General features: G+C 38.5%; 1 protein-coding gene across 2 annotated transcripts in view; it reads right to left on the reverse strand.

The window, feature by feature from the left end:
• The window catches only part of unc13d (unc-13 homolog D (C. elegans)), a 407,222-nt gene extending 389,898 nt beyond the window's left edge, over positions 1-17,324 (reverse strand). For both annotated transcript variants that reach the window (XM_051936229.1, XM_051936228.1), the window contains exon 1: positions 17,177-17,324. In XM_051936229.1, the coding sequence (XP_051792189.1) occupies positions 17,177-17,242 (66 nt within the window). In that variant the 5' untranslated portion in view covers positions 17,243-17,324. The remainder of the gene's footprint in view (positions 1-17,176) is intronic.
• Between the last annotated feature and the right edge of the window lie 3,643 nt (positions 17,325-20,967).

The raw sequence follows: 20,967 nt of genomic DNA on the forward strand, positions 1-20,967 counted from the left end.
GGGAATGACAAAAACATTTCTTTCTGATGGTCTTTCTGCAGGTGTGACAAAAATAAACAGAGCAGATGACAAGGAAAGCGCCATTACACAGTGTGAAATGACACAGGCTATATGCACAGAACTATATGGGATAAAGAACATTCTTACTGAACTTGTAAAAAAATGAAATCATTTTGCCAAGTAAATGTCGGTGATACAATAATACAATCTCTTTACATTCAATGTACACAATCCAAAAGTCGTTGAATTGGCATTGTGCCAATATCATGAGGGACATGGTCTGGGTCATCTTGGTCTGTCTCAGATGGCAGAGACAGTCTATGTTTGTGCACTATCTGGTGTAGTACTGCACAAGCCATTTCAATGCAGCAAACCTTTGTGGGGTTGTATGGCAGTGTGCCATCCAACAAGTCCAAACTCTACCCAACATGTTTAAAACAAAATAAATCAAAAACCGCTATCTACCTATTAATCAACAGATGGTCTGTTCTAACATCGATCATGTTGTGGAGTGGCTTTCATTGTATCCCCTCTCTTGTGGTGTACCCACTATTACTTGAAAGATAGATTATAAAATTTGTCGATAATATACTAAACTTAACTGTAATCCTGCCAATAAGGCTTATACACAGCATGATCCTGAAGTCCGCTTCCCACACTATATGATAAAATAAAGGAATCATGGGATTAGAGTAGATTAGATAAACGTTATTGAGCCATGCAATAACATTACTGAGACACATTTGAGCATCACATATTAGTTGTAATGGAATTAAAGTGCATTCTGTTTCCCAAAGCAAATGTATTCTGTTATTGTGTACATTTAAAAAATTGACTTTTTCCCTCAGCTGCTCACCCTGACGGTAAGGATATTGTACATTTCTGAGTATAATGTTTATACCATCTCATATAGGTGGCATTACGTAGCTCAGGGATGACTTTGAGATTCATGAAAAGCACCTGCAGGTGAATACCCAACAGTTGCTATAACAGTAAATCGAAAGGGATTGCGTGATTTCTGTGTGATGGTCTTTAATGTAGGGTCTAATTCAGCACACAACTCTAAGAGTATGGCTCTTGGAAATCTAAATCAATTCATAAGCCTGTCATTCAATTCAATTCAATTCAATTCAATTTTATTTGTCATTTAGCAGAACATCCAAGATGTGCTGCAGAACGAAAATACGATGCACAAGACATTAATAAAAACACATAGTTAAAATCAGCCTACAATAAAATACTAAAATGCTTCATTTAAAAGACGAACGGCAGTAGGAAAAAAACTGTTTTTAAACCTGGTAGTTCTACATTTCAGGTTGTGGTACCTTCTGCTTGAGGGCATGAGGGAAAAGAGTTCAGAGGCAGGATAAGTAGGGTCTCTAGAAATCCGCACAGCTCTGGCCAGACAGCGTTGTTTTGCCAAATCTTGTACATTTGGCAACGGGGCTCCAATGATCCTCTCCGCAGCCCTCACCACTTTCCTCAGTGCTTTCCAGTCCGAAGCGCTGCAGCTCTCCTGCCACAGAGAGCTGCTGCTGGTTAGCACGCTCTCTATGGTCCCTCTGTAAAAAGTGGTGAGGACTGACTTATTGAGATGGGCCCTCTTTAGCCTCCGCAGAAAGATCAAGCGCTGGTGAGCTTTCTTGATGACGGAGGAGGTGTGCAGGGACCAGGTGAGGTTGTTCGTCACATTAACTCCCAGGAACTTAGTAGACTGCACAATTTCCACAGCAGTGTTCTTAATGTAGACCGGGATGTGTATCAGCTGTTTCTTCCTGATGTCGATCACCAGTTCTTTTGTTTTTTCGACATTCAGTATCAGATTGTTTTTATCACACCATTCCACAAATGACTTCACCTCCTCTCTGTAATCCCCTTCCCCGTCACCTCGAATGAGACCCACCACTGTTGTGTCGTCCGCATACTTAATAATTTGGTTTGTGCTGAACTTGGCACAACAATCGTGGGTCATGAGCGTGAAGAGGAGGGGACTTAGAACACACCCCTGTGGAGAACCTGTGCTCAAGGAGATGGTATCTGATTTATTCTTTCCTACCCGTACGTACTGTGGCCTATCCATTAGAAAGTCCAATATCCAGTTTTGCAGAGGTATGCCCAGTCCCAATGGGCCCAGTTTGCTGATCAAATTCTGAGGGATGATGGTATTAAAAGCCGAACTAAAATCAACAAACAACATGCGGACCATAGCGTCTCTATTCTCCAGATGTTCCAATGAAAAATGGAGTGCAATAGATATGGCATCCTCTGTGGCACGGTTGGAGCGGTAGGCGAATTGGAGTGGGTCAAAAGAGGAGGGTAGGACAGAAGTAATGTGGTCCTTGATTAGCCTCTCGAAACATTTCATCACTATTGATGTTAAGGCTACAGGGCGATAGTCATTCATGGTTGTGACTATGGGTTTTTTCGGAACTGGGATGATTTCTGAGGTTTTAAAGCAAGATGGCACAACAGCTTGACACAGAGAGATGTTAAATATATCCGTAAGGACATGTGTCAGCTGCTCCGCACATCCTTTGAGTACACAACCTGGTATCTGGTCTGGTCCCGCAGCTTTCCTTGGATTAATTCTCCTCAAAGTCCGTAGAACATCATCCGGTTCCAGACACAGTGCCTTCTCATCAGGATGAGGGGTGGCCTTTACTGGTGATGTATCATTCAATGCTTCAAACCGTCCAAAGTACTTATTTAGGTCATTCAGGAAGTTGAAGCTATCATCACAGGGGTAAGAAACTGTTTTGTAATCTGTCACAGATTTAATCCCCTGCCACAATCTTCTGCTGTTCCTGTGATCTTGAAAATGACTCTCTATTTTCTTTCCATGAGCCCTTTTAGCTTTTCTAATAGCTTTATTTAGGTTGGCTCTTGCTGTTATAAGGGCAGCTATATCTCCAGATTTAAAAGCTCAGTTTCTCACTTTCAGCAAAACTCGCACCTCAGCAGTCACCCACGGTTTATCATTTGCCCTGACAATGATGTTTTTGGTGACGCAGACATCCTCCATGCACTTGTTTATGTAGCCAAACACAGCCTCTGCATATTCATTTATGTCTATCCTTTGATCTGTGGTAGCTGCCTCACTGAACACAGACCAGTCAGTGCACTCAAAACAATCCTGTAGTGCATTCATGGCTTCTTCTGGCCAAACTCTCACCTGTTTGAGTGATGGTTTTGATCTGATGAGCACAGGTCTATATGCTGGGATTAGCATAATAGAGATGTGGTCTGATGAGCCAAGATGGGGACGTGGGGATGCTTTGAATGCTCCTTTAATGTTGGTGTAGACATGATCCAATATATTGGTTCCTTGAGTTGCAAAATCCACATGTTGGTAAAAATGGGGTAAACCTCTCTTCATGTTTGCCTGGTTAAAATCCCCAGCAACGATGACTACTCCCTCTGGATGTGTGGTTTGCAAATCGTTGATACAGTGGCAGAGTGTGTCAATGGCTGCCTTGGTGTCAGCGTCAGGGGGAATATAAACAGCTACTATAAGTACAACGGAAAATTCCCGTGGCAAATAAAAAGGCCGGCATTTAACTACCAAAAACTCAGTGTCCGGAGAGCAACATGTGTGGATTATTTTTGAGTCAACACACCATCTGTTGTTTATGTAGACGATGATACCTCCGCCCCGTGTTTTGCCGCTGAGACTGCTGCTCCTGTCTGCCCGATGAATCGTTAGCCCCTCCAGGCTAATAGCAGTGTCGGTTGTGGAGTCGGTGAGCCAGGACTCCGTAAAGACAAAAGCACAGCAATCCTTAATCTCCCGCTTCGATGTTAAATCCAACCGAATGTAGTCCAATTTATTCTCCAGTGAGCGGATATTTGCCACCAAGATCGATGGTAGTGGCGTTCTGCATGGATTAGCTTTAGCTTTAACGCTCAGCCCACTGCAGACACCTTGCTTTTGTTTACGCATACACCGCCGCCGTCTTGTTCTCGAGGCGCGGATAGCACAGGTAGATAATATGGGTGCTAGACTGGCCTCACTGCTCGTCCGCAGCAGTCCAAATTCTTTAAGTAGAACCATGGTATTTGGATTTACTAGTCCTTTATCCTGTTCTGTACCCAATGACAGAAGGTTTAGATGAGTATATGTCTGAATTTCCATGTTGAGTGACATTAAATCATCATTCTTGAACCAAAAAATCATTGCAATCCCTGAAATTCACTAATGTATAGCCTGCAATTGGTGATATGCCTAAAATTACAAAATAGATAGATACTGGTATTGTCACAGAAGCAGTTGCCCTGTTTGGCAAATGTGCTTATTTTATAGACTTTTTTCTTTTTTCCATAGTAATGCTCTCCCAATCTACTGACTTCATAGGAAGAGTCACCAGAGACATGAATGTCACTGCCAAGCAACACTCAATAACATTTTGTACTTGAAAAATTCATGTATCTGGTAAGTTTTAAGGTTTTATTTTTGTCAACCACTTTTTATTAATTAAAAGCAAAAAGACAGGTAAACAATCAACAATTGTACAATAGTAAAGGAAAGGACCCCATCCTTCCTCTCCCATCCATCCTGAGCCAAGAGGTAAAGTTTTGTGGGACAATCCAGTCTCCATTGAAGAGGGGAGTTAAAGAATCGTGATTAAGTCACAGCACCGAGGTAAAAGTCAAGATGTTACAGCAAACCAGGATTTACGCACTTGAGCAGCAGTAGACCAAGTTTCAATTGCATTGTTGGAAGCACCATTAATCCATGCTGCAGACAACTCAAAATGTATTAAATTGTAGAAGGAGGACTGGCATTTGTCTACAGTAATGCACTCAGGTGCCTTCCAGCAGGCAGCAATAATTAATTTGGCTAGCATGGTAATCAGACAAAAAAACTTTCTTTCTATAAAAAAATAATCAATTCTTGAGTAGCTATAATGCACTGGTGAGTAAAATGAATATGTTCTTGAGTTTGGGTTAAGAAACCTCCAGGGGTCTGATAAGTTGTGATCATTTAAAAACAGTGTAATTGTCTTTGCAGTATTAGATATTGTCCCCCCTGTCACAGGAGTCCTATCTAAGAGTGGATTTAAAACACAATTAAAGTCCCCAGCCATTATAATTTTATGAGTGTTCACATTGGGAATGGATGCAAATAGATTTTGCATGAATTCCTTATCATCAGCATTGGGTGCATAAACATTTATCAAAATCATTTTACTGTTAATATAAGTTGCCCATGACCATCACATATCTCCCTTCAGGGTCCAATACTACATCTGATGCTACAAATGGAACTGTTCTGTGTATGAGAATTCCCACCCCTCTAGTTTTCTTTATAAAGCTAGAGTGGAACATTTGGCCAGTCCAGTCTTTTTGTAGTCTGAACTGATCCTTACTTAGTAAGTGGGTCTCCTGTAAAAATACTATTTTAGCGTTTAAGCCTGTTAGGTGAGAGCATACTTTCTTTCTCTTTAATTCGTGATTCAGACCTTTAACATTCCAGCTCACAAAGTTAACTGTCCCATCATGGAGACATTGATTCTGAGTTTTTAATGTCATTTTATAGTCTTAACTGGTAATGAGGCAGTTTCAGTCTTAGTTTAAAATTTCCCCATGAGTTATTGCATTTTAGCCTATAGTTGCATTGATATTTATAGTTATAGGGATTAGAAGAATAGATTAGATATAGCCTGCTCTCCTTCTCTTCCCCCATGCCTTGATAGAATACAGCTCCTTATTAACTTTCAAAATAGTGTCGGAAACAGCTTCTTTAATTCCTTTTTGGCCTCTTCTTTGCTTGAAAAAATATAATATTGATCTTGAACTACCACTTTCAGTTTGGCGGGATACAAGAGGTTGTATTTGATATCGGATTCCTGTAGCAACTTTTTAATGTCAGAGTAGGCTGCATGTTTTGCAGCTGTTGATGGTGAGAAGTCGGGGAAAATACGAATAAGGTTATTTTAAAATATAATTTCTTGCATGTGTCTGAGAAGTGCCATCACATCAAGCTTACATCGTAGTCGCTCGAAGCGGACAATAAAAGATTTTTTAATAGATAATAATTTCTTGTCTACAATTAAATCATGCAAATACAACACAATTGTTATCTCCGACCATGCACCTCTAGTCTTGGAGCTAAAATCAATAAGCCCCTCACACTCACCTCGCAGATGGCGCCTTAACCCTCTTCTACTGGCAGACGAGAACTACACAGAATTTATATCCAAACAAATCAGCTTCTTCCTAGAGACAAACACGCCCACAGAGGTTTCCGCAGGAACACTCTGGGAAACTCTAAAGGCCTTCTTAAGAGGACAGATTATTTCATTTGTTTCCCATAGAAATAAATTAGAAACCAAGAAAATATCAGAGCTAGGAAGCGAAATTACTAGAATAAATGAAGAACAAGCCAGGTGTCCAAGCGAAAGCTCTCTACAGGAAAAGGCAGGCCCTGCATACAGAACAACTAAAGAAACTGAACAACTTATTTATAAGTCCAGACATCATTGCTATGAACATGGAGAAAAAGCTAATAAGCTTTTAGCTCAACAAATTCACAAACAAGAAGTTCGCAATGCAATACCAGTAATTACCAACATGAATGGAGAAGAAATTATAGACCATAAAAATATAATGCACACATTTAGAGATTATTATAAAACCCTTATATTCTACTGAGCTCAAAGAAGACAACACACAATCTAATGCATTTCTGGATACATTACAGACACCACAAATAGATGCTTTAAGTGCTGAGGAACTGGATAAACCTCTAACACTAACAGAATTACTAGATGCTATAAAGTCACTACAAAGCGGGAAATCAGCAGGCCCTGATGGTTACCCCATAGAATTTTATAAGAAATTCTCCACTCAGCTAGCTCCCCTCTTATTGGCAACATTTACAGAAGCTAGAGACAACCAAATACTACCTCAAACATTTCGACAAGCATTAATCATCGTCTTTCCTAAACAAAATAAGGACTTGTTACAATGTGCATCATACAGACCAATTTCACTCCTGAATAATGATGTTAAGATACTCTCAAAAATTCTAGCTAGATGGATGGAGAAAGTGCTGCCCTCGGTAATATCACAGGATCAAACTGGATTTATTAAAGGCCGACATCTATCTTCCAATCTCTGACGCTTGTTTAATGTTATATATTCACCAGCAAAATCAAACACCCCAGAGATATTACTATCATTAGACGCAGAAAAAGCATTTGATATGATTGAATGGGTTTGGCCCGAATATTTGTGCATGGATCAAACTATTGTATACCAATCCAGAAGCTTCAGTTTGTATTAATAACATTTGCTCAGACTACTTTAAGCTAGAACGTGGCACCAGACAAGGATGTCCCTTGTCACCACTGCTGTTTGCAATCGCCATTGAACCACTGGTGGTTCACTGCCGAAATTCTTATCAGATAAAGGGGATTGTCAGAGAAGGACTGGAACAGAAAATTTCTCTATATGCAGGTGATATGGTTTTATATATATCAGACCCAGAAAACACTGTCCCTGCAGTTCTAACAGCACTAACATAATTTCAAAAGATATCTGGTCTTAAAATTAATCTGAATAAAAGTATACTCTTTCCAGTGAATTCACAAGCATATAATATCAGATTGGACACCCTACCTTTTACCATAGCAGATCAGTTTAAATACCTAGGGGTAAATATCACAAGTAAACATAAAGCTCTTTATCAACAAAATTTTGCCATCTGTATGGAAAAAATTAAGCAAGACCTGGATAGATGGTCAACCCTTCATCTCACTCTAGCCGGAAGAATTAACGTTGTTAAGATGAATATCCTTCCTAAACTTCTTTTTTTATTTCAAAACATTCCAATATATATCAATAAATCATTTTTTAAGCAATTAGATTCAACAATAACCTGTTTCATTTGGAACTCAAAACACCCACGTATCCGAAGAGCAACCCTACAAAGACCTCAGGCAGAAGGCGGCATGGCTCTACCTAATTTTCAGTTTTATTACTGGGCAGCAAACATACAAGCCATAAAAATCTGGACACAAATAAATGAACATACACAGGCTTGGTCCGCAATAGAAATAAAATCCTGTAGTACTTCTTTATACTCCCTGCTCTGCTCTCCAATAAATGCAAGTTATCGCAAATATACTAATAACCCAATTGTGCTTTACTCACTTAGAATATGGAACCAAATTAGAAAGCATTTTAAGATGGAAAATCTTTTATCGGTGGCACCTCTGCAAGAAAACCACCTCTTTCAACCCTAGCAAACATATCCAGTTTTTAATACCTGGAAAAGTTTTGGGATTAAAATGCTCAGAGATCTTTATATAGACAACATATTTGCATCTTTTGAACAATTACGTTCAAAATTCAACCTCCCAGCTACACATTTCTTTCACTATCTTCAAATTAAAAATTTTGTTAAACAGAAATTGCCCGATTTTCCCCACCTCGCACCCTCCACAATCCTGGAAAAAATAACTATTACCACATTTAATTCCCTTCTCCATCTCTTATTTACATATATATTTATTTCTCCCTTTCCTTTGCTTATTGTTGTCTTATTAAAAAGCCCTAAGCAATTCTACTTTAGCTAATCTCTCCTTCTCAGGGGTGGGGTTTGATTTGCCTTTAATTTGTTTGGTTATAAATTGATCTATTTGTATGGAATGATTACAATAAAAATTAATAAAATACTTCTCTTAGCAAGGAAAAAAAAAAACTTTCTTTCAGGAGGTTTAAGCGGAAGTATATGAGGTCTAAAGGAAGAAAAAACTGAGCCAACAGACGAAGCAGGGTTTCGTACAGCCCTATAGTACACTGCAAGTACAAATTAAGTGTTTTTAAAATTAATACTGTATACCATGATTATAAAGAAATAATTTTGACTTGAAAAATACCAAAGTTTTCCTTTAAAGTCTGATCAGAGAGAGAAAAATAGAGATGAGCTCATGATCAGAAGTAGGTGATTGCATTTGATTCTTCATATTGCTGGGAGTCACAGCCGAGCATGAATTGAAATAGCATTGGCTAGAGCTGCACAGAGTTTATTCAGCTGCCTCTGTGGCTTGTGGGAGATGAGCTTGGATAAACTACTGCTCTTTTTTGGTTTTGGTTCTTTTTACTTTCTCAGAAAAGGACAAGTCTCTTCTGCAGAGTATATTTCCCAACCTTTTTTTGGCCATGCCCCACCTAGGCCTCTCTAAAATCATGATGTCCCCCACTGTAACATATACCTTATTCTTATTATTACCTATTCAAAAAGTGAACTCCTACTCACATGGAGGAAGGTCATAATGTCATTAATTTGGTCTAAACAAGCTTCCAAAGAACATGGAAACAAAAGAGGGAAAGGATAGTTGAAGTACTGACAAAGAAATCACTAAGAAATTATTTAAAAAAATAATATAATATGAAGTAATATGAAAATACAGCAAATACAGTCTTGAAAACATATAATAAGAGATGTGATATTCATAAATATAAAATAACTTTAACAACAGCTTTTTCTGTAATATTTTGATCATTTAATATTTTTGTTATATTGCAAAATTTTATAATCATTGTTACAATTTTAATGGTAAAAACGATTTCTAAGTAGAAAAACCCAAGCCGGTTGTAAAATCATAAATTAAAGGGTTCTTCACCATCCCTTCTATCCATCCATCCGTCCATCCATTATCCAACCCGCTATATCCTAACTACAGGGTCACGGGGGTCTGCTGGAGCCAATCCCAACCAACACAGCGCGCAAGGCAGGAAACAAACCCTGGGCAGGCACGCCAACCCACCGCAGGGCGCACACGCACACATACACACACACACACCAAGCACACACTAGGGACAATTTAGAATCACCAATGCACCTAACTTGCATGTCTTTGGACTGTGGGAGGAAACCGAGATACCCGGAGGAAACCCACGCAGACATAGGGAGAACATGCAAACTCCACACAGGGAGGGAAGCGAACCCGGGTCTCCTTACTGCGAGGCATATATAAATGTCTCTGTCAAAAATTGTTTAACGTATCTAAATTCTCGAATTGTCTCCCCTAAAAAATCTAATTGGCCCCCAGTGGGTCGTGCACCCCACGTTGGGAATCACCGATCTAGATGCAGAATATCAACTGTGTTCAAGTCTGGGGACTATGAGAACCATTCCATAACCTTCACTTTGTTTCTCTTGAAGTATTTGACAGTAGATTGCAAAGTGTGGACTGTTGTCATCTTGTATAAGTCATAATTTTTTCAGCTTCAGTTTCCTGATAAATTCTCTGCCATTCTTCTTGAGGAGTTGTGAACCCCAAAATGAATCCATTGTTCCCTGTACTCACACAATGTTTCATCCGCTATTGGCTTCCACATCACCACAAAACATAATAGATTTATCCCTGAACTTAAACAACCAGAAAATGTGTTTTTTATTTAAACGCTGCTTCTTTTTTTCCCAAACAAAACTTTTGTGGTTGTAGCCAAAGAGTTTGAATTTAATTTCACCTGTCTACAACATCTGGTGCCATAATGCCTCTGCCCTATGCAGATTCTGCTTTGCATACTTTAGATATTCGTTTTTGCGATGAGACTGCAGGTAAGTTTTCTTCTAATGGCTTCTCCATGAAGGCAATGTCCATGTAAGGAACACTGTGCATAATGCAGTGCACCACCACTTCTTTATCAGTAAAACATGCCTGCAGGTCCCTTCTAGTCATTTGGGGGTTTTGCTTTGTCCTCCTGCACAGTATATTAACTGTTATAATTCTTTTCAAAATTTAAACACTTTAATCATTTCTCCTCTTAATCTCTTTTTTGCTTGAAATGAAAAGGATCAGTGTTTTAATCTTTCTTTATAACACACTCCCTGTAAGCTTGCAATCAGCTTATTTGGTCTTCTCTGGACTTTTTCCAGCACTGCTATGTCCTTTTTGTAGCCCGGAGACCAAAACTGCACACAGTACTCCAGATGAGGCCTCACCAGTGCATTATAAAGGTTTAGCATAACCTCCGTGGACTTGTACTGTCCACATCGTGAAAGCTCGGCCCCAGAACACAGACAGGCACACACCGATGGTTCCTAAAAGCACACGTTTATTTACAGTTTGTCCACACAACACTCAATGTCCCTACACCTAACACCCTCTTCATGGGCTCTCCAATGGTCCTGCACCACCTCCATTCCTCTCCACCAAGCTCTGTCCTCTTCCTCCCAACTCCAGCTGTCGACTAGAGGGAGGCGGCCCCTTTTAAAATCACCCGGATCTGCTCCAGGTGCTTCCTGATGTCCTTCCGGCGGGACTTCCTGGTGTGGCGGAAGTGCCGCATGAGCACCCAGAAGCACTCCAGGCGTCCCTGGACGGTCCTGCACCAGTACTCCCATCTGTGGTGGAAGTGCCAACATCCCTGGCAGCGGCCACGGGCCTCATTGGGTTTGAGCCTCCATGCTCCGCTCCTGTGGTCCCCACACTAACCAGGGCGGCTGCCCCCTCGTAGCCTGGGGGTGTATAGTCCACCTCCCGGTCTTTCCAGGCCTTCCGGCTGGGTCTGATCCCCAGCCGCCTGCCACAAAACTAACATTCTGTTAGCCTTCTTAATTACTTCTGAACACTGTGACGAGTCCACTATGACTCCTAAGTCCTTCTCGTAAGAATGCACTTTCAATTTTCAGACCGCCCATTGTGTATTCAAACCTAGCATTTTTACATCTAATGTGTAATTCCTTTACATTTCCTGTATGCTGTCCAAGCCCTTCTGTAATGATTCAATACATTCTAGATTTTCTGCTAATACACCCAGCTTTATATTATCTGTAAACTCAACCAGGTTGTTACTTATATTCCTATCCAAGTCATTTATATGTATTAAAAATAGCAGCGGCACTGGCACTGACACCTGTGGAAAACCACTCTTAATGGGAGTCAATTCTGATGAGGTTCCTTGTACCATAACCATCTGCATCCTGTGTCTGAGCCAATTCTGCACACATCTACACAAAACACCCTGAACTCCCACTTCTTTTAGTTTGATTGCCAACCTCTCATGTGGCACCTTATCAAATGCTTTCTGAAATTAAAGATAAATTATATCATATGTGCCACTCTGATTGTATCTTTTTGTTGTTTCCTCATAGAATTCCAGCATGTTAGTAAAACACAACCTCCTTCTTCTGAACCTATGCTGACTGTTCAGAAACACTCCTATTCTTGCCATATGTTGCTCAATCTTTTCCTTAATAATTCCTTTCATTAATTTAATTGTGATGCACATTAAGCTTACTGGCCTGTAGTTGCTTGTATCTGTCCAACATCTTTTTATATAATGGGATAATATTTGCCATCTTTCCAGTCTTTCAAAATTTCCCCAGGGTACAGTCACTTCCTAAAAATATGTGTCAAGGGTTTATATGTGTACTCGATAACCTCCATAAGAATTTGAGGTTAAATATTATCTGGATCTGTTGATTTGTTGAATTTCAGCCTATTAAATCTAAGTAATATATTTCTCCCTCTACAATTTCAAAATCACTCAATACCTCCTTACTGCTGGGAGGTTATCTACTTCCTCACATGTAAAGACCTCAGAAAAATGCAAGTTTAGAGCATCTGCTATTTCACTATATATATTTTTAAATTCACCTTTACTATTGCTGATGCACTTTACCTCCTCCCTGGCCATTCTGTGACTACTAAAATACTGAAAGAAATTCTTTGGTTCATCTTTCGTCTTATCCTCTATATTCATCTCTAACTGCCTTTTAGCTTCCCTATTACCCTTCTTAATGGTTGCCCTAATGTTCTCATACTCCCTGTGATTCACATTGAAGCTATTAATCCTTATTCAGCTTTTTCCTTTGCAGTGTCTTTTATGACTGCGTATTAACCCACTGTGGAGTTTTTTTTTTTATAAATTCCTACTAATTCCAAATTTTGGGATGTACTTGTTCTGCATTATGTGTAAAACGTTTAACCTGTTCCAATACTCCTCGAATGTCTCCGTACATAAAAGCTTATCCCAGTTTATCCCAGTTGACTTTGAGGTGTCTGTTCAAAATTTACCCACCTAAGTTTAAACATAACAATTTTAGTCTTTAGCTCTTCCAAAACACTAAAAACTGTATTATATTGTGGTTACTTGACCCTGGCTTTTCAATCCCCTTTTGCCCTCAGTTATCCTTGTTATTACAAAATGATAAATCTAGACAGGCTTTGCCTGCATTGGTGCTTTCACATACTGTTAAACAGACACTGATTACTTCTAAATGCAAACTGGGTATGTCAGAAACTCACTACCTTGGTTATTCCATAGCTAAAGGGTTGCTGAAACCTCAAATGAAGAAGATTGCTGAGGTATTTGTATAGCCTCAACCAGAAACACAGAGGCAGGGACATGCTTTCTTAAGACTAGCTGGTTACTTTATCCATCCATCCATCCATTTTCCAACCCGTTGAATCCGAACACAGGGTCACGGGGGTGATTACTATAGATGATTTATAATTATTTTTGCCAATCAGGCTGCCCTTTATCTGATTTAACAAAAGAATCACAATTTTTTGTGGACAAATTCATGGATTTTGAAAACAGTCCTTTCCTTTCATTTTACCCTACACTGTGGAACCCAGGCTTATCCAAAGATTTCATCTTTGCCAACATGTATGGGGTTGAATGCTGTGTTATCTCAGGTTGTTGTGATCAGGAACACTCTATTATGTATCAAAGTTGTAAACTGTTGCCCATAGAACTTGATTACTCCACTATTGAGTAAGTAATTTCTGGCAAAAAAATGAGCGGTTCATGCATTCCATTATTATCTAAAGAGTTACATGTTTATATTGGTAAGCATTCATGCACCACTGCAATGATTTTACAGGCAAAAATACACATATTCTAGACTTACTAGGTAGTTTATTCAGTTACAGCCGTTTAATATTTCAGTTTGACATTGTCTCAGTTCACAACATGTTACGACAAATTTCTTTCCCCAAATTGCTGAGCTGCTAGAAAGTCTGTTTACTAAAGAAGTGAATGAAGCTGAGCAGAAGTGTTTCAGGCTACTTTCTACAGTCATTTCTGTTTATCAAATGTAGGATCTTCTGCAGTTTTTTACAAGTCTCATATCTTACATTGATTAAAAAAAAAAAACTTTATAAGTGATTAATTGTCGAATACCAGCAGTTCTTCCCCTGGCTGGGATTTGTGTTTTGCAGTCTGCTCATGGAGCTTGTGGCTCAGAAAGTGTCAAATTGAATAGAAGAAAACTTGGAAATAGCTGTTACATGTAATTAAGTCTTGTATTTTTGGGATTAACTTTGTTTAACCCAACATAAATCTAACTCCAAAACACATTCAAGTACTTTTTTGCTTATCATTTAACTGTTAATTGAATTAAAAATAAGGGCAGTAGAGCCTGGATTAGTCAAAGTAATGGGGATTAGGGTTATTCGAGCTATGTATTCAAGGCCAGATAGATGGAAATATGCGAAACAGGATAGAAAGAAGTATTTTTAAACCCATCATATTTTAAAATATATGATTTTATATTAGTAGCATGTTAAATATTTCATTAAGCTGTTTTAAAATTACAATTCCTTTGTGTCTAAATATAATTTATTTATTATTTACAACAGTGATCTTTTGTTGGCATGTGCCTTTTTTGTTAATCAGAAAACTGACACTTCAACATACTTGAAATGGTGGATGCCAAGTAATGTGCTTGCACTAGGCATTGCCAACACTATGGACAGACCTGACAGTCTTCCAATTCTTCAGCTTCACCAATTCCCAGTCTTTCCATTTATTTGACCAATATGAAACAGATGTAGAAAAAGAAAAGCTGGAGATACTGCCAAAATATGTGCAGACAAAAAATCATGGTGTCTCTAAGAATTAGAAGATTGGGTAGATGTGCCACTCAGGGTTCTGTCTTGCAAACTATCACCCAGATATATTTGTCCACATACGATGCCAAACATGCATGCTTAGACAGGTCAGCCAAGACTTGGTCCATGTTATGTTACGGAGAAGAATTTTGATGTAACACTGCCACTAACCTGACTTCTGTTTGCCTTAGAATGAAGGAATGAAATTCCTTCCATATCAGAGCTGCTGAATTCTCCACCCCTTCCACTTCCACCTTACTATATAAGTTCACCTGACCAGCACATCACCATCAAACATGTCTTTGGATGTAGACACACAAAAAAAAAACCCATAAAAATACACTCACACACAGACAGGCCCAGCTTTCACACTTGATCTTCTGGAACTAGGTAGTAACAGTGCTTCCCATTGCCCCTCCATGCCACCCAAAATTCAAATTGTAATTGAATATAATTTATATTGCAAAATAAACATTTCATTTTGCATAGCACCTCTCTACGAAGGTAGTTTACAGATATATATAAATACCTGAAACAAGTATTTTTTGCTCAGGTTCACAGTGGGTGAGAGGTAGGAATGTACATGTAACACTTTGGTTTATCCACTTCCTTTGCGCTTCACCACATTCCCTGACTACACCATTCTGCTCAATGCTCAAAGACAAAAGATATGACCGAAAAATGATTTAAACAGCATGAGTAAAATATAAATATTATTATTTGACCTCCAAAGCCGAAGCTGACCCTGATGGTAAAATGTTTGAGTTTCTGAATTCAATGTTGCATTTTCATAACTTTTTTTTTAACTAAATTTCAACAATTGCTTTTCCAGCGCAGTATTCTAACCCAGCAGTATTCGGCAAAAGTCAAGAACTAAAACTAAATGCATATATACTGATCCTACAAGTGTCACAAATGCACATTATGCATGCCATTTGAAAGTGGAAGGAGAGTTATGGTATCTAAAGGAAACCTATCTAAGCATTACAAAATTACAGGTAAATAAATATGTCTAGTTAAGAGGCTCTGTGAGGAAAGAAGTATCTGTAGCACACCAACATGTTCAAATTGGTATGTTTAATGAAAAATATACTCAGTGGCCATTTTTAAAATGTCAACATATTTTAATTTTTTTGAAACACTGCAGATATTTTTTAAAGTTTTAGGAAAGATTCTTCAAGGTTTCCTGAGTCATATTTAAGGCTAGGACATCACAATATTTTACATGTTACCAGCATAACATTTCATGCCTTCATAAAATTGGATGACCAACTGTAAAAATAACCGTTCTGATACCACTAGAATTAGATGACGTAGTTATGGCAAGTCAGATGTGGTTATTTTTGTCATCTTTTAATTAATAGAACATTTAGTTAAGGCTGGCATAGTAGTGTTTCTAAGTAGGTACTCTAGGGGGTCAGTGAGGTGTAGTAGCCAAGGACATAGATCTTAAAGCTTAAGGTTAGTGATTTCATACAAAAACTCTCACTGTGTGACCCTCTTGTATGTTACTTTAACTAATGTATATATGCTCTTATAAAAAAAGACACCTGCAAACATTTGTGATATAATCCTGTAATTATAAAGCACCCTGGGATGACATTCACTAGAAAAAAAGTGCCACCATAAGTAACCTTTAGGTATTAGTAAAATAAAATTTTATGCACTGCAATATTTTCCCAGCATACTAATAAAAAAGAATGGAACTTTACAATGCAAAAGGTATCCTCTCCATATTGATAACCCCGTTCATTAAACCTGTTTGTTCTTGTTGTTGACCAATGAATAATATTACAAATCAGAAAAGATTTCTTATAGTGTACTTTAGGAGGCAAACAGACATGTTGAACACGTTTGTCACTTTGTAGAACTATGTGTTATTATAAACATAATACAGTACTTATTATTGCAACACATAAGTGACTTTTAATTTATAAGTGTGCATATGATTAATTTCTGCCTATCAATTTGTATTCTTCATATATTTTTGCATAATTAGGTAGATGGGTTACATTTGTGTTTTGAACATATTCACATCACTTTTTCCTCCATATTGTAAAACCTCATCTAATGGAATCAGCTGAGAAACCTTTTAATCGGTGTTTCATGAGCAAACGTTTGACAGTGAATATTTAAGGTACAAGTTAATGTAACTTAATAAAACCTGTAGGCATTAATAAAGCCTGACTGTATCTGTTAATAAGTGTTTGTTTATTGCCTGCACAGCATATGCTGTAGCCCCTTGTAGACATAAGCAGAGCAAAAAAAAAAAAAAAACAGCCTAAGCAACCAAACCCAGGAATTGTCAGTTTGTCTGAACATACCTCTGAATAACTTTGAGGCTGATCCATTCTGTCCAATCCAGTTACATGTTCTGTAGGGTCCATCATTTTGAGAAGAGAGCCAACGTTTTACACTTTTGACAGCAGTTATTCTAACTGTTGTGGTTGAGAAAATTGCACCATTACTCATGTTTTACAAGAAGCGGAAGCTAATACTTCCTGTGGCAAAGGCAGTAAAAATTAGAAAATGCTTGTGCTTCTTTGCCTGTCTTGTTGGTAGTTATTAAGAAAAATGAGATACAATTAATGTGCAAATCACAAAATACATTTTACATCTGTCTGCATGTACTGTAAATATTCCAAAAACCAGGCAAATTTATAATGAACTAATAAATGAACCAAAAGCAAAGCTAGAAAACTAGTTGAGGTCAAAAGGACAGCTTTTAGTGCATGACAAACTACTGACTTTACCATACACAAATAATATTTAGGCATTAAATTATTAAAGATTTTAACTAGACCAGTTTCCAAAGGGTTATTTGAACAGCTCTGTTGTAGCTGTTCAGCATTTCAAATTGTGTTCATTTGTGTATTACCAAATCTAGATTATTTATTTAGATTAGATTATTTATTTATAAAAGCACATTTAAAACAACAGCGGTTCTGCCAAAGTGCTGTACAAAGAAGTATTAAAATAAGCAAAATGCAAACAATCATGCAGAAGCAGATTAATAAAATAACCAATAATAACATCCACCACAATCCCATTATACACAGTGGAAGGCATAAGAAAACAAGTAGGTCTTAAGGCAACTTTTAAAAGCCTTGAGCGAGGATGAAGACCTGATGTGAAAAAGTAAGTCATTCCAAAGCCTAGGAGCAATAACTGAGAAAGCTTTGTCTCCCCTAGACTTCAGCAGAGATCTTGGAACTACAAGAAGTAGTTGTCCAGATGACCTCAATGCTCTTGGTGCCACATGGGGATGAAGGAGGTCACAGATGTATTTTGGAGAGAGACCATGCAAGGCTTTAAAAACAAACAGCAAGATTTTAAAATCAATGCAACACCCCACCAGTAGCCAGTGGAGACAGAGAGGCTAAAATGGGGAAGATGCGATCCTTTTTTCTAGACCCAATTAAGAATGTAGGTGCAGCGTTTTGAACCCACTGAAGGTGCGACAGAGCAGATTTGGGAAGTTCCACATATAAGGAATTACAATAATCAAGGTGAGATGTAATAAAGGCATGAATGACTGTTTCCAAGTCATTCTGTGAAAGAAAGGATTTTAGTTTAGAAATTTGCCTCAGTTGGTAAAACCTGGACTTTACTACCATGGAAATTTGTTTTTCAAAACTTAGTGACAACTCGAACATGGTACCTGGGATTCTGATATCATTATGAATCATTGCTGCCAAGGAGCCTGAGTGCTGATTTCAAATGCAGATGTGGTAGGACCAAAAATAATGACCTCTCGGTCCGTCTCAGTCTTTTTGATTGGTCTTTATCATACACGAGTATTGAAGTGAGTGAAGGTTATCAAAGTTAACTCCTCCGCCCCTTGCACTTGATCCACAGAGAGAAAATCCAGTAGCAGAATAGATGGCAGGAATTAAACTGACGCTCAGAGAACCGGAGGGCATTCTCCAGTGCAGCCTCCTACAAGAACAGCGATGTATATAGCATTGCTGTCATAAAATTCCTAGTGATTATATAATCCAGCTCCTAGGTGAGGCATCCAGTTCAAACTCCTCAACTCAAGAGATGAATAAGCAAGCGCCATGAAAATGTATACTCTTTATCCCATAAACTGAAAAACAGGAGATCAGATCCAGAAAAAAATATTAAAATAAAAACTAGTCACTAAAAAACACCCTGGCACAAAGATTCAAAAACATGTTAGCCAGCTAGCCCCACGGTAGAACGGACAGACAACCAAACAAAACCCGAAAGAAAGTTGCTCACAGTATGCCAGGTCAGACCGAAGTGTCATGAGCAAGCGAGGGCTCATGCAAACCCTAAGACTTTCAACAAGATCTTAACAAACACAACAGAACAACTGCAGGTAGATCTGCAAACAATCATAGGTCTCCAAAATGTTCAGGAGAAAAAATAAACTCAGAAGGTCCCAATCAGGAACATGAAGAAAGATCCCACAGCAAAAATAAAAATGGACAGCGGCAGACAAAACATAGCAGTGTTTGTCCTACTAAAAAATGGAAAGTCAATCAGTTCACATCTGATCATCAAGGTACATTTTGTAAGACACTTACACAATGTCTCTTCTTTTTGACAATAAGACCAAAGAGACAAAAAAGAATAAAAACTGCATTTATGGATAAACAAATGGAAATACATAGCAAATAACAAAAGAAGAATGCTGCTGCCTCTCCGAGACTTCTAAAACAAGTTCTGATTCCCTTTTTGTCTTGTGGAGTGTCTCACCTATTTGTCTACCTTCAGAGTACCATCAGCATTCTCCCACTCTCTGTCTGTTAATCTTTTTCTCTTATTTAGAGTCCTGACTTCTCCCTCCAGTGAGTGAGCTCTTACCCAATTCATCGGTTAACAGTGAACTCAGTTCAAAGTCCCTATAAATCTCCTGTCGGGTCACTTTTGGCCAAGCCCTCCACTTCACCATAGTCTTTAGTTGCTGTTAAAGTGCTGGGACTTTCAATGAGCTTCTGTACGTCCTCCCTTCAAAAACTAACACAGTCCTACTCCATTCTTTAGAATATTCTAAGTTGTCATGGACTAGAAGGTAGCAATGGACCTTGTTCAAGTCCTCTTCAACCTAGCATTTATAAGGACAACATTGTCACACTCCTTCTTATATGGGGCCAGGTGCTACATTCTGTCATTTTCATTTGTAGCCACTATCATTTGGGTTGCCTGTACTTTAGAATTGTGGGAGCAATTGTATATTTCCTCTGAGGCCACTGATCTCTTCCTTCTACACTAGTGACTTTGTCTCTGCTCCCCTTCTGGATCACGTATTCAATGTATAGGAACTGCTGCTCCCTGGATGTTCCCCAATGGCATATTCACTTTTATCCTTAGAGTTCATTGAGACATATACCTGTCCCATGCCACATTTTCCTATTGGTCAACCAAGCACAGCTTTAATAAAACCCAAACATGCAGAACAAAACTTGAGCCAAACAATTGTTTCCATAGAGCTTTCATTTTTAATTATGAACTTATTAAAAACACATACTGTATATACTCATTTATAAATCGGGTCTTGAAACCCAAAAAATTGATCATAAAATCAGACCCCGACTTATACTCCCGTTCAAAAATGCGACACTTAATTTTTTTTTTTCTACATCTTCTTGACTCCTCCAATCTCAAATCAGTTTCTCCGATGCATCGAACTTTGTTGCAGCAGCGCAGATACCAATTTCTTTTGCTATTTCAGCGACGTTCAATTTAAAACCAGCTTCATATTTTCTTCTGATTGAACGCCCCATCGTAGATAAGGGATGCTGTTACGATAAAGGTGTATGAGGGTGTGAGACACAAAAAACACAAATCAGTGCAAACGTTGCTTCGGAATAGTTCAGGGATTACCGTGTGGTCACATAGGCATAATAGAGAGAGAGAGGTTAGGAGCACGTGCTGATATAGCGCATTGCCGCACCCACATAGAAACAAAAGGCCGTGTGCTCCATGGTTACTCTCTCAGGTGGGTGTTAGCATATCATAATCTCTTGGACCAATAGTGTGAGTTTTCCTCATTCAACTTATAAGACCGACATAATAAAATACCAGAAATTATACAGTTAAATCAAGTCCCGACTTATCCGCGGGAGAACTTATCTGTGAGTATATA

Source organism: Erpetoichthys calabaricus, chromosome 14, assembly GCF_900747795.2.
Source record: "Erpetoichthys calabaricus chromosome 14, fErpCal1.3, whole genome shotgun sequence".
NCBI classification, from domain to species: domain Eukaryota; kingdom Metazoa; phylum Chordata; class Cladistia; order Polypteriformes; family Polypteridae; genus Erpetoichthys; species Erpetoichthys calabaricus.